The sequence below is a fragment of the Eurytemora carolleeae genome, unplaced genomic scaffold, assembly GCF_000591075.1.
Source record: "Eurytemora carolleeae unplaced genomic scaffold, Eaff_2.0 scaffold239, whole genome shotgun sequence".
NCBI classification, from domain to species: Eukaryota; Metazoa; Arthropoda; class Copepoda; order Calanoida; family Temoridae; genus Eurytemora; species Eurytemora carolleeae.
Window position 1 is genome coordinate 61,673 of NW_019397018.1, and position 13,224 is coordinate 74,896.

At 35.6% G+C, this 13,224-nt stretch overlaps 1 protein-coding gene across 1 annotated transcript in view; it reads left to right on the forward strand.

Annotated features, from left to right (window-relative positions):
* The first annotated feature begins 1,678 nt into the window (after positions 1-1,678).
* LOC111711153 (titin homolog) overlaps positions 1,679-13,224 on the forward strand; it is a 37,942-nt gene continuing 26,396 nt past the window's right edge. Inside the window, exons 1-10 of the mRNA XM_023485424.1 lie at positions 1,679-1,815; positions 7,229-7,346; positions 7,617-7,727; positions 8,136-8,211; positions 9,396-9,481; positions 10,017-10,077; positions 11,273-11,352; positions 11,391-11,502; positions 11,967-12,019; positions 12,372-12,491. Coding sequence (XP_023341192.1) covers positions 1,766-1,815; positions 7,229-7,346; positions 7,617-7,727; positions 8,136-8,211; positions 9,396-9,481; positions 10,017-10,077; positions 11,273-11,352; positions 11,391-11,502; positions 11,967-12,019; positions 12,372-12,491 — 867 coding nt within the window. The 5' untranslated portion in view covers positions 1,679-1,765. The remainder of the gene's footprint in view (positions 1,816-7,228; positions 7,347-7,616; positions 7,728-8,135; positions 8,212-9,395; positions 9,482-10,016; positions 10,078-11,272; positions 11,353-11,390; positions 11,503-11,966; positions 12,020-12,371; positions 12,492-13,224) is intronic.

Below are 13,224 nucleotides of genomic sequence, written 5' to 3' on the forward strand. Positions count from 1 at the left end.
GAATCTCAAATATTAATATTTAGTCGTGAAAGATAGTTTTACTAGTTACGCCAAAAACTATTTTCTATGGAATAACGGAGAATATTATTTTTCTTTCTAAATTTCTAAATTGCCCAATCGAAAACCTTGAAATCTGCGAAAGCTTTTATATAAGTGGATAAAATATATACATATATGTACGGGGGGGGGGGAGTGCCTGCAAAGGATAAAAAATTACCAGATCAGCATTGGAATAAAGGGCGGCGAGCACCATGTGTTCCGTGTCACATACATGATATTTATGCTTGTAGTTGTTTGTGATTTCACTTAAAAAAATAAAAACGAATTTATCATTTTAAATGGTATTAGTAAGAGTGGCGTGAAGCCGTCTGAATTTCTAGTACTTTATAAATAGAATAAATAATGTTTTCATGTCCCTTCATGTATTTATCGGACTTACTAACTTGTTAAACAGCTCTGCAAATATTTACAAGCTGCGTCTACTATATATCCCGTGACCAGCTGTCACGCCGGGCAGAACAGGAGAAAAGCTGTAGTGGGGAGAGGAACAGCTGTTAGAAAGGTGGGAGGCAGGTAGTAGCTGGGTGGCAAGCTAGGCTGAGGGAGATATATAGTGATTAGGAGGTGTACACTGTAAAGTAAGTTTGTGAATAAAAATAACCAGAAGTATATTTAAGACATATACTTTTTAATCATGCTTAAATAGGTTATGTACATTTCGTATAGTGTATCCTATAAATCCTGCTTTCGCCCTTTCTTTAAAGGCCGGAATTCAAATCATGCCATACAGTTACTTTTAGTGAAACAGAAATCCCTCATTTAGTTCTGCAGAGTTTCCTTTAGTTCTACAGAATTTCCATTAGTCTACAGAGTGTCCGTTAGTTCTACAGAGTTTCCTTCAGTCTACAGAGTTTCCTTTAGTTCTACAGAGTTTCCTTTAGTTCTGTACAGTTTCCGTTAGTTCTACAGAATTTCCATTAGTCTAAAGAGTTTCCTTTAGTTCTACAGAGTTTCCGTTAGTCTATAGAGTTTCCTTTAGTTCTGCGCAGTTTCCTTTAGTTCTACAGAATTTCCATTAGTCTACAGTGTGTCCTTTAGTTCTACAGAGTTTCCTTTAGTTCTACAGAGTTTCCTTCAGTTCTACAAAATTTCCTTTAGTTCTACAGAGTTTCCTTTAGTCTACAGAGTTTTACTCTAGTTCTACAGAGGTTTCTTTAGGTCTACAGAGTTTTACGTTAGTTCTACGAGTTTTTTTTAAGTTTTACAGAGTTTTCTTTAGTTCTAAATAGTATTCTCTAGATCTATGCAGAGTTTTCTTATGCTCTTCAGAGTTTTCTTTAGCTCTGCAGAGTTTTCTATAGATCTTTTATTCAATTCTCTAAAGGAATTGAGCCTTGGCCACAAACTCTAAATTTCTAATCCCTATATCTTTGCAACCCAATGTCTTATAAATTAAATCTAAACTTTCAAACTTTGTTAGATCAAATAATTTAAGTTTAAGATATCATTTGTTTACACCATCGAATAGCAAAGATATATAGGTAGTAGAAAATTTAAGTTTCTGTCAAAAAATCAATTTCATTGCATTTATTAGCTCAAGAAAAATGAAGGAATTGTTCTAATATTCACATATCTAAAAAAACTAATTCTTACAGATATTGTACCCTGTGTTACAGTGCAGTACATAAGTACAAGTTAAGATGTGCTTATGTACAAGATAGAAGTATGTGTTGTTAGAACACAAGTCTATGTTTACAAACAATAGATGTATTCTTGCTTGTCATCTAATAACAGTGAACACAGTTACTGCTTTAGGTAACGTAATTTATGACAAACGTTCAACCTATCACACTTAACACAACAAATTACCAATTACTATGATGTTTACAAAGCATGATTGAACCTTATTTACAATGTGACTTAAACATAAATAAAATTTATTTTAATCTATATGGTGGATAAAAAAGTTTGGCAGGTTAATCTTATTATCGTAGTTATATAGATTGTTATTAGCAAACAATTTTTTTCTTAAAAGAAATAAGAAAGAAAAAACAACCAAACGACCTTTTTGATTTAATACTTAAAAAAATAAAACGGACCGACTCAGATTTCCCCGACTTATGTCTGTAATTAAAAAAATGACGTCACAGGGACGATGAATGTAAACAGTTTTAAGATTTTCTGTCAAAGACTAGAGGAGTTCTAAAGTTGAGCCTGAGTCGAGTTTGTTTTTGCTAAACATGTTTATTTTTATATAAAAGTAAATTCTTCTAAATCTTAAATGTCCGGCTGAAGGAAATGAAAGATTCCAGATGATTTACTCTCAACACCTCTCTAAATCCGACCCCAGTTCTTCGTCATTTTCATTCTTTCCCCTACTTAGTTCTCACCTTTTCCCATCTATTAGTACCACACTTTCCCCTACTTAGTTCTCACCATTTCCCATCTATTAGTACCACACTTTCCCCTACTTAGTTCTCCCCTTTTCCCATCTATTAATACCACACTTTCCCCTACATAGTTCTCCCCTTTTCCCATCTATTAGTACCACACTTTCCCCTACTTAGTTCTCACCAAATCCCATCTATTAGTACCACACTTTCCCCTACTTAGTTCTCACCAAATCCCATCTATTAGTACCACACTTTCCCATACTTAGTTCTCCCCTTTTCCCATCTATTAGTACCACACTTTCCCCTACATAGTTCTCCCCTTTTCCCATCTATTAGTACCACACTTTCCCCTACATAGTTCTCCCTTTTTCCCATCTATTAGTACCACACTTTCCCCAACATAGTTCTCACCATTTCCCATCTATTAGTACCACACTTTCCTCTGTGAAGTTCCCCTACTTCCCGCGTCTCTCTCTACCCCACAAATTTTCCTTTCCTTTCGCGTATTTCTTCCAACTCCTTTCCTTTCAAATCCATTTCCCTAACTTTTCCCCGCAGTTCTACTTTTCCCCCACACTCTCCTTCTAATAATCTTTTCTTCCTCCGTTCCGCTTCATTTTCCTTTCCCTTTCCCCTTTTTCCACCACTTCTTTCCTTATCTTCATTTATGTAACTTCTTTCTCTAAGCCTTTACCCACTTCCCCTCTTACCTCTCTTGCAAAACTCTTCCCTATAACTTCCCCAATCCCCTCTCTATTTTAGAAACTACAATGGTTGGCGATTATATCAATACAATAAAGACGACTTTAAATTTCAAATATAAATATTATCAAGCTCTTAACAATGAATTACACATGTAAATAGATAGAAGCTGTCTATTAAAAAAGCTTCTCTTTGATTACTTATAAACTTGTTGTTCGACAAAAGCTTGTAAACAATAAAAACGTCGTCTTCATTGAATTGATGTCACCTGCTACTGTATAAAAAGACAAAAATTCACTCCAAGATAAAGATTTAATTGAAATTAAAACATCCGAGTTGTTTCTGAAAATTATATTCAAATATACTGAACTAAAGAAAGTTTACTTTTTCAAATATTTGAAGGAAAAAATGCTGTCAAGGTTATTCATAGTTTAGGGAATGTCAGACCCTGCCCTTCCTTCCTTCCTCTCTACACTGTGTCAAATTAATCAGACCCTGCCATTCATTCCTTACTCTCTACACTGTGTCAAATTAATCAGACCCTTCCTTCCTTCCTTCCTCGCTACACTGTGTCAAATTAATCAGACCCTGCCCTTCCTTCCTTACTCCTCTCTACACTGTGTCAAATTAATCAGACCCTGCTGTTAATTCCTTCCTTCACCTCTACACTGTGTCAAATTAATCAGGCCCTGCCCTTCCTTCCTTCCTCTCTACACTGTGGCAAATTAATCAGACCCTTCCCTTCCTTCCTACCTTCCTCTCTACACTGTGTCAAATTAATCAGACCCTGCTGTTAATTCCTTCCTTCATCTCTACACTGTGTCAAATTAATCAGGCCCTGCCCTTCCTTCCTTACTCTCTACACTGTGTCAAATTAATCAGGCCCTGCCCTTCCTTCCTTACTCTCTACACTGTGTCAAATCAATCAGAACCTACCCTTCCTTCCTTCCTTCCTTCCTTCCTTCCTTCCTTCCTTCCTCTCTACACTGTGTCAAATTAATCAGAACCATGCCCTTCCTTCCTTCCTTCCTTCCTTCCTTCCTTCCTCTCTACACGGTGTCAAATTAATCAGAACCATGCCCTTCCTTCCTTCCTTCCTTCCTCTCTACACTGTGTCAAATTTATCAGACCCTGCCCTTCCTTCCCTCCTCTCTACACTGTGTCAAATTAATCAGAACCTACCCTTCCTTCCTTCCTCTCTACACTGTGTCAAATTAATCAGCCTTCCCTCCTCTCTACACTGTGTCAAATTAATCAGACCCTGTCCTTTCTTCCTTCCTCTCTACACTGTGTCAAATTAATCAGACCCTGCCCTTCCTTCCTTCCTCTCTGCACTGTGTCAAATTAATCAGCCTTCCCTCCTCTCTACACTGTGTCAAATTATTCAGACCCTTCCCTTCCTTCCTACCTTCCTCTCTACACTGTGTCAAATTAATCAGACCCTGCCCTTCCTTCCTTCCTCTCTACAATGTGTCAAATTAATCAGACCCTGTCCTTTCTTCCTTCCTCTCTACACTGTGTCAAATTATTCAGACCCTTCCCTTCCTTCCTACCTTCCTCTCTACACTGTGTCAAATTAATCAGCCTTCCCTCCTCTTTACACTGTGTCAAATTAATCAGACCCTGCTGTTAATTCCTTCCTTCATCTCTACACTGTGTCAAATTATTCAGACCCTGCCCTTCCTTTCTTCCTCTCTACACTGTGTCAAATTATTCAGACTCTGCCCTTCCTTCCTTCCTCTCTACACTGTGTCAAATTATTCAGACTCTGCCCTTCCTTTCTTCCTTCCTCTCTACACTGTGTCAAATTAATCAGAACCGTGCCCTTCCTTCCTTCCTTCTTTCCTCTCTACACTGTGTCAAATTAATCAGAACCTACCCTTCCTTCCTTTCTTCCTCTCTACACTGTGTCAAATTAATCAGACCCTACCCTTCCTTCCTTCCTTACTCTCTACATTGTGTCAAATTATTCAGACTCTGCCCTTCCTTTCTTCCTTCCTCTCTACACTGTGTCAAATTAATCAGAACCATGCCCTTCCTTCTTTCCTTCTTTCCTCTCTACACTGTGTCAAATTAATCAGAACCTACCCTTCCTTCCTTCCTTCCTCTCTACACTGTGTCAAATTAATCAGACCCTGCCCTTCCTTCCCTCCTCTCTACACTGTGTCAAATTAATCAGACCCTACCCTTCCTTCCTTCCTCTCTACACTGTGTCAAATTAATCAGACCCTTCCCTTCCTTCCTACCTTCCTCTCTACACTGTGTCAAATTAATCAGCCTTCCCTCCTCTCTACACTGTGTCAAAATAATCAGGCCCTGCCCTTCCTTCCTTCCTCTCTACACTGTGGCAAATTAATCAGAACCTACCCTTCCTTCCTTCCTTCCTTCCTTCCTCTCTACACTGTGTCAAATTAATCAGACCCTGCCCTGATCCTTCCTTCCCTCCTCTCTACTCTGTGTCAAATTAATCAGACCCTACCCTGATCCTTCCTTCCCTCCTCTCTACACTGTGTCAAATTAATCAGACCCTGCCCTGATCCTTCCCTCCCTCCTCTCTACACAGTGTCAAATTAATCAGACCCTGCCCTGATCCTTCCTTCCCTCCTCTCTACACTGTGTCAAATGAATTGCTAAAATTACAATTATGTTTGTTTGTAAGCAAACGTTAATTTGCTTAATTACATTTAAAGATGTAGACTGAGACTGCACTTTGCAATACATACAACGAGAGAGAATAGTTGACCCCCCCCTTCTTCTCACCCTTAGTCAACACATTCTCATTTCAAGAAATTCCCCCTGTTCAGTTTACAGTACGGTTAATGTCTAAGCTAAATTAAGTCAATGGAATACTTATAGAGCAAGAATTCAAGAATTTGAATTTGGGTGGGTACGTTTTCAGAATCGGTTTAAAAAAAAATTATTAAATAATGACGACGAAAAACATAGTAAAAGTTCTATAGTAAACTAATTAGATGTTTAGGAACATATTTCTCAAAAGAAATTTGTCAATAAATCAGTATTAGAATTAATCATTTCCTTTTCTATCATTATATTGAATTTCTTATTTTCTATTTATTTGTTCTCAGATTTCTACAAATTCTTCAAATGTCGTCTTTTCAATAAAAATTCCAGAAAATCTTTATACAAATAGTGAGAGATTATAGAAACTAATAATTGAATAAGATTACTTATTTTCGATGATAAGAGTCAATTTTTTTTCTCAACCTGATCCTAAACAATTTATTAGTTAAATGTAGAATTTTGTTTACATTTTTTGTCGTCGTTATCTAATAATAAAAAACCGGTTTTGAAAAAGTACCCACCCAATTTTATGATTTTGAACGCCGACTTCGCGCTCAAACTCAGTAAACATACGTCGTAGAAAAGTTTTATATGTCTCAAATGAATCCTAAATAATTTGTTCACAATACTACATATGCAGTTCAACCACCATACATTGCCGGTCACTCCCTTTAATTTCTATAATAAAATGCTCTAATTCGTCTTAATATTGTGTCATGATTGCAGATATTTTTTTGATTTTAATTTTTTTCTCCTCCAACCTATTTTAGTTTAGAACCGGAGCTATATCTCATCCAACCTATTCTAGTTTAGAATCTGAGTTATATATATTATCCAACATGTTTTAGTTTAGAACCGGAGCTATATCTCATCCAACCTATTCTAGTTTAGAACCATAGTTATATATATTATTTAACATGTTTTAGTTTAGAATCGGAGCTATATCTCATCCAACCTATTCTAGTTTAGAACCAGAGTTATATCTCCTCCAACCTATTCTAGTTTAGAACCGGAGTTATATCTCCTCCAACCTATTCTAGTTTAGAACCAGATATATATTCTCCAACCTATTCTAGTTTAGAACCGGAGCAATATCTCATCCAACCTATACTAGTTTTTAACCGGATAATATATAATCCAACTTTTTTAAAGTTTAGAACCGGAGCTATATATTATCCAACATTTTTAAGTTTATAACCAGAGCAATATATCATCCAACTTAGTCTAGTTGAGAACCGGAGCTACATTCAATCTATTCTTGTTTAGACCTGAATATAATATCAAACAAATCTTGTGTAGACCTTAAGATTATCCAACCCATTCTTGTTTAGACCCGGAGCTATGTCTCCTCCGACCTTCTCCGATTTCCTTGAACCCGATCTAGTGCAGAGGGTTGGAACAAGACTGGAGCTAACAGTATCAGTGGAACCTGATCAGAAGGGAGGAAAGGTAAACCTTAAATATACAATTAAGCATGTGATCGATTGAAACCACAAACACTTTTAAAGCTTATCTGTTTGCCTATAATATATTTATGCTTTGATTGTCTGTTTGTTTGTATCTAATAAACGACAAAACGGATGAGTCGATCTAGCCCAACATTTTTGAGGCAACTCACATGAACCAAGGGAATAAAAGATCAACAATTAAAAGTTAAAACTTAAGATGTTCTTGAAACGCCATAAAAGCCAAGTATGATATAAATATCCTAATGTCAAGGTATTTTTCGAATGGCGCGGACCTGCCACATCATCAACAGAGGACGGTCGTGTTAATATCTCGGAGCAGGGAAACCTTAGTACTGCAACCATCATTCCTTTATCTTTACAGGTAGCACAATATGTACATACTTTGGTACATGTTTAGAGGTGTGCAATGTACTTATTTTGGTACATACTGAAAGTACATACTGAAGTCTTGTTACTGGTATATAGACCTGTATGTTTAGAACCAGGGTATATGGACCTGTATGTTTAGGACCAGGGTATATGGACCTGTATGTTTAGGACCAGGATATATGGACCTGTATGTTTAGGACCAGGGTATATGTACATGTATGTTAAGGACCAGGGTGTATGTACATGTATGTTTAGGACCAGGGTGTATGTACATGTATGTTTAGGACCAGGGTGTATGTACATTTATGTTTAGAACCAGGGTATATGGACCTGTATGTTTAGGACCAGGGTATATGTACATGTATGTTTAGGACCAGGGTGTATGTACATGTATGTTTAGGACCAGGGTATATGGACCTGCTCTGCAAAGAACAAACATGGAATTGCCCAGACAAAGTGTAACGTTATCGCTCAAGGTAGATAAAGGGAGTGTTCGCGAAAAATGAAAGGGGTATATGTTTACGTCGAAAAATTATCGATGGTGATCGCTACTAATCTTACTTCTATCTGATGCGCCTATAATGAGAAAATTGTGTAATACGACTCATACCGAAGAACGTAGCGTCCAAACAAATTCAGAAAGTTGTAACATTCGACTCGGATCGTACAAGAATCAAATTAATTCCAAACAAATCATTCAGATATTTCAACCTATGATCATCAATAATTTTCGACGCATTCGTATATAGTTAATATTTCATTTTTTTACTTGTTTCATATACGATGGTACTTCAAACGATGATTTTTTTGTCGCTAGGTGTCGTTGGAGTCTATTTCACGTGAAACACTAGAATCATCGAGAACAGAGAGACCTAGCGGCCAAATAAACGTCCTTTAAAGTATATTATATATGAAACAAGTAAAAAATATTATGAAATATCAACTTTATATGAATGCGTCGAAAAATTATCGATGATTATAGGTTGTAATATCTGAATGACTTGTTTGGAATTAAATTGATTTTTTGCGATCCGAGTCGAATATTGCAACTTTCTGAATTTGTGTAAACGCCACGTTCTTCGGTATGGTCGTTTTAATTCATTTTCTCCTTATTGACGCAACAGATAGAAGTAAGATTAGTAGCGATCACCATCGATAATTTTTCGACGTAAAATTATACCCCATTTCATTTTTCGCGAACACTCTCTTTAATATTCTTGTTATAATTTTTAATATGGTTCTTTTTGGTCTAATTCTGATCATTTGCCCTATTCTTTACCATATTATTCTGGAGTGTGGTTCCGACTGTTTTTACTTCTACACACTTTTCCTCATTATTGTCCTTTTTCTTTTGTTTGTTTATACTTTCTTTAGTCCCTAAGAGCTACAAGGCCCCTATATTAATGTTATCTAGTCCCTAAGAGCTACAATTCTCCTGTATTTATGTTATCTAGTCTCTAAGAGCTACAAGGCCGCTGTATTAATGTTATCTAGTCCCTAAGAGCTACAATTCTAAGGCCGCTGTATTAATGTTATCTAGTCCCTAAGAGCTACAATTCTCCTGTATTTATGTTATCTAGTCTCTAAGAGCTACAAGGCCCCTGTATTAATGTTATCTAGTCCCTAAGAGCTACAAGGCCCCTGTATTAATGTTATCTAGTCCCGAAGAGCTACAAGGCCCCTGTATTCCTGGAAGAGCTGACCGCTGGTATTACTGAAGTTGGAACTGTATCACTAGAATGCAAGGTAGGTATCATCCAAGGTTTATAAGGCTAGATATATGTCAATAGACTTAAAACTTCCATATCTTTAAATCAAAGGTTCACACAGATATTGTTCTTCGGTCATCCTTGTAAAGAATCTTGTATCCAAGGTATCCAATTATCTTCTTGTATCCGTGTTTACAAGGATACTAACATATATGTATTTATCTGTATCGGTATCATGATATCTGTTTGTATTTACAAGGACACTTACATACCATGTGATATGTATCCTTGTAAGTTTCTTTATCATGAATTTGTTTGCATTCGCGTTTTCAAGGATATTAACATAACAGGTATCCTTGTATCTGTATCTGTATCTGTATCATGGACATCTGCATGTATCTATAAATATATATTTTGACTGATTTCTCCAAATTTAACAATCCAAGGATTTAATTTCTGATATTGGATAATTTAGCTGACCCAGCTTCTCCATGCTATATTGAGGGGGAAATATATTGAAGTATGGGAAATTATGAAAAATATTTATATTCGTTGACCAATATTTTGTTTAGGTGGTCGGGATACCGTCCCCAACCTTGAAATGGTTCAGGGACGGAGAGGAGATCAAGTCAGGTGAGGTTACCCGTCTCTAGGTTCTACTTTTCATAGTGGGGCTCCGTTATCCGTCTCTAGGTTCTACTTTTCCTAGTGGAGCTCCGTTATCCGTCTCTAGGTTCTACTTTTCCTAGTGGAGCTCCGTTATCCGTCTCTAGTCCTACTTTTCATAGGAAGGCTCCGTTATCCGTCTCTAGGTCCTACTTTTCATAGTGGAGCTCCGTTATCCGTCTCTAGGTTCTACTTTTCATAGTGGAGCTCCGTTATCCGTCTCTAGTCCTACTTTTCATAGGAGGGCTTCGTTATCCGTCTCTAGGGTTTACTTTTAATAGTAATAATTTAGTAAATCCTTTTATCTTAAATACTTACATAATTTCTTATAGCCCTGCTTACCTCCGACTAAAAGAGATTTATTTGCTCTACACAAATTTAGCCTTAAAATATTTTCTTTTTTTCTAAGGATTTGTAAATACTGAATAGTTTTTGAGCTTTCAACCGGCTATTATAATGGCACATTTGGTAGATTTAATTGAACCTTCAATAAATTGACAAAAATATTGTAATTTGTTTGAGCTTAAGACATTAATTCCTCCCCCCCCCCCCCCCATCTCCAGCTGTTTGACTTTCTGCATCTAGTTTACGGTGGTCAGCTTGTATTAATAATACCTAAAATGTAAATATTTACAAAATCTGTTTCCCGTCCTTCAAAAAACAGAAAGCAATAAATCATATTCTCGTATGTTCAAAATCACACGAGTTTCACAAACATCTCTTATGTACTCGCAAACATCTCTTATGTACTCACAAACATCTCTTATGTACTCGCAAAAGGTGTACAAGGTGAAGATTTAAGGCATACAGCGTTACCTACAAAAACAAAGGATGAGACTTTAGAGACAATTGTTCGGAATTTATTTCTGTGAAACTGGTTTTGCTTTATGCCAAATCATTAAATAAGCACTTAAAAAACTATATTTAAGGCAGAAGATTTAATTCAACCTAGAAATCGTCTTATTTTGCGAGTTTCAGGTCGTCTTTACAGTCGCATCCTTCGTTGGTAACCCTCATTATCCACTCAGATGTACATAATGAACTAACTCCGCCCATGTTTAAGTTACAACTTAAACTCAATTTAATTTAATCTGTAACTTATAACTCTTTGAATTCATACACAATACAAATTTATGTATATAACATGCATTCACATTTTTAGGAGATGTATTTGCGCTACAGGCCCGCTTCGACAAACCTGTATCTGTATACCGTTGTGATGCATTTAATTGTATGGGAACAGTAGGGTAAGTTCAGCTTAATTTTTATGTATATTTTAGGCAAACAACTATTTAAACTCTCTGTGTAGGTCAACTGGTCCTCCTACTCTACTGGAAGGATTGACAGATAAGAAGGTTAAAATAGGAGAAATCGTTGAACTCAGTGTTACAGGTAGAATATTAGCCTTAATTCAATCTAATCTAAATTTTATTTGAAGTTCATGAATTAGATCAAATAGCGAAACAATTGACAATTTTGAAATTCTAAAAAAGAGAAACGTAGTTAGAATTATAAGCTCATTGAACCTTTTTGGACTTAGTGTTTTAAAACCGAAAAAAACCCTAGTTTTATGAATTTTGAAACGTTCTGTGTATTTTGTCCTATATATATGATGATGCAAACTCAAATGTTTCAATATCTCGTCGTATCTTGACAGCAAGAGAAACGATGTAAATAGAATCTGTATAATTGAAAATCACCCCCAGCTCATAAAGTGACACGTCTGATTCACAACTTTGTCTGATTTTGGTTTCAAGTTTCAAGTTTCAAGTTTCAAGTTTCAAGTTTCAAGTTTCAAGTTTCATGTTTCAAGTTTCAAGTTTCGAGATCGAAATGTAAAAATGTTAATTATAAAGTGACCCGTCTCAGTCTACCGGTCAGAGTGGTTTGGGCCAATCATGGAAACCAGGTAAAAAAGAGCAATCTTTAAGGAATTGAGTTTTTGCCACAGACTAAAATTTTCTAACCTCTATATCTTTGCAACCTGAAAATAAATCCCTTGAATGTTTTAAACGAAGAATATTTGATCAGACAGAATTAATAGGTAGAAAAATCAAAAGGATTTAAAATTATTGTTTATGGCAAAATCTCAATTTTCTATCCTAATTTGTTCAACAACATTTTTTTCTAATTTATAGGATTGAACATGTTAAATATGAAAAAATTTGTTTGTAAATAAAAACTAGTTTCCTCTGGACAAACTTTACAACCCATTGAAAAAAAAAAAAATAATAAATTTATAAAAATATGTCTCTTGTTAGATTGCAGTAGGAGACAAGTACAGTGTAGCAGAGAACGGAGAAGGAAGGTTCTCAGTGATCATCAATCCTGTTGAACTATGTGATGATGGAGAATGGAAGGTAAATGCTTATTGCTTATCAGTTTAATTCCCTCGGACGGTTTTTTAAACAAGAAAATGTTTAACTAAGCATAGCTTTTGTTTAAATAAGATTTAAATGTCGTTGATTTTACATTCTTTTTCTCTTCGGCAAACTGTCACTGATATTGATTGTCAGTGTGATCCGGCTAAAAGGCGCTAAGTCCATTCTTTTAAATATTTTTAAAGATTTAGAATGTTCAAGTTTTCACCTTGTATGCAAGCAAATTGGAGTGAAAGATATTGCTTGCACAGATTCTATGAAAATGGAATTAAGATAAACAAAGTTTTATCTTTTTCTTCCATTACACCCAATCTGTCGTTTCCCAGAACAGTGCTACTGCATCAAGTTTATTTAAATAAATGCATTTACAATAAGCGATAAGTTTTATAACTTTTAGCGTATTTAGCAGTGTCGTTTTTGGTTAAAAAAACGCTAAAAAATGGGTCAGACAAAGGGAAAAATATGTTAAAAACAAATATCAAAGTGTTACACATGTTTCTCTATCTATTTTTTAAGGTCTTTTCAAATATATAGTTATTAGATATGTAGCTTTAGTCCCAAGTTATGGGCTATATTAGATTTTTTCCGCCCTGTACCAAACCAAACCAAACCAAACCCTATGCATTAAAAAGAAATTTGTTTTACAAAAATCCTTTTAAATTAGTATTTATTAAAAGTCACACAATTTTACGATGATAGTGTCAGAAATGAGAGTGCTACGACAAAAAAACTA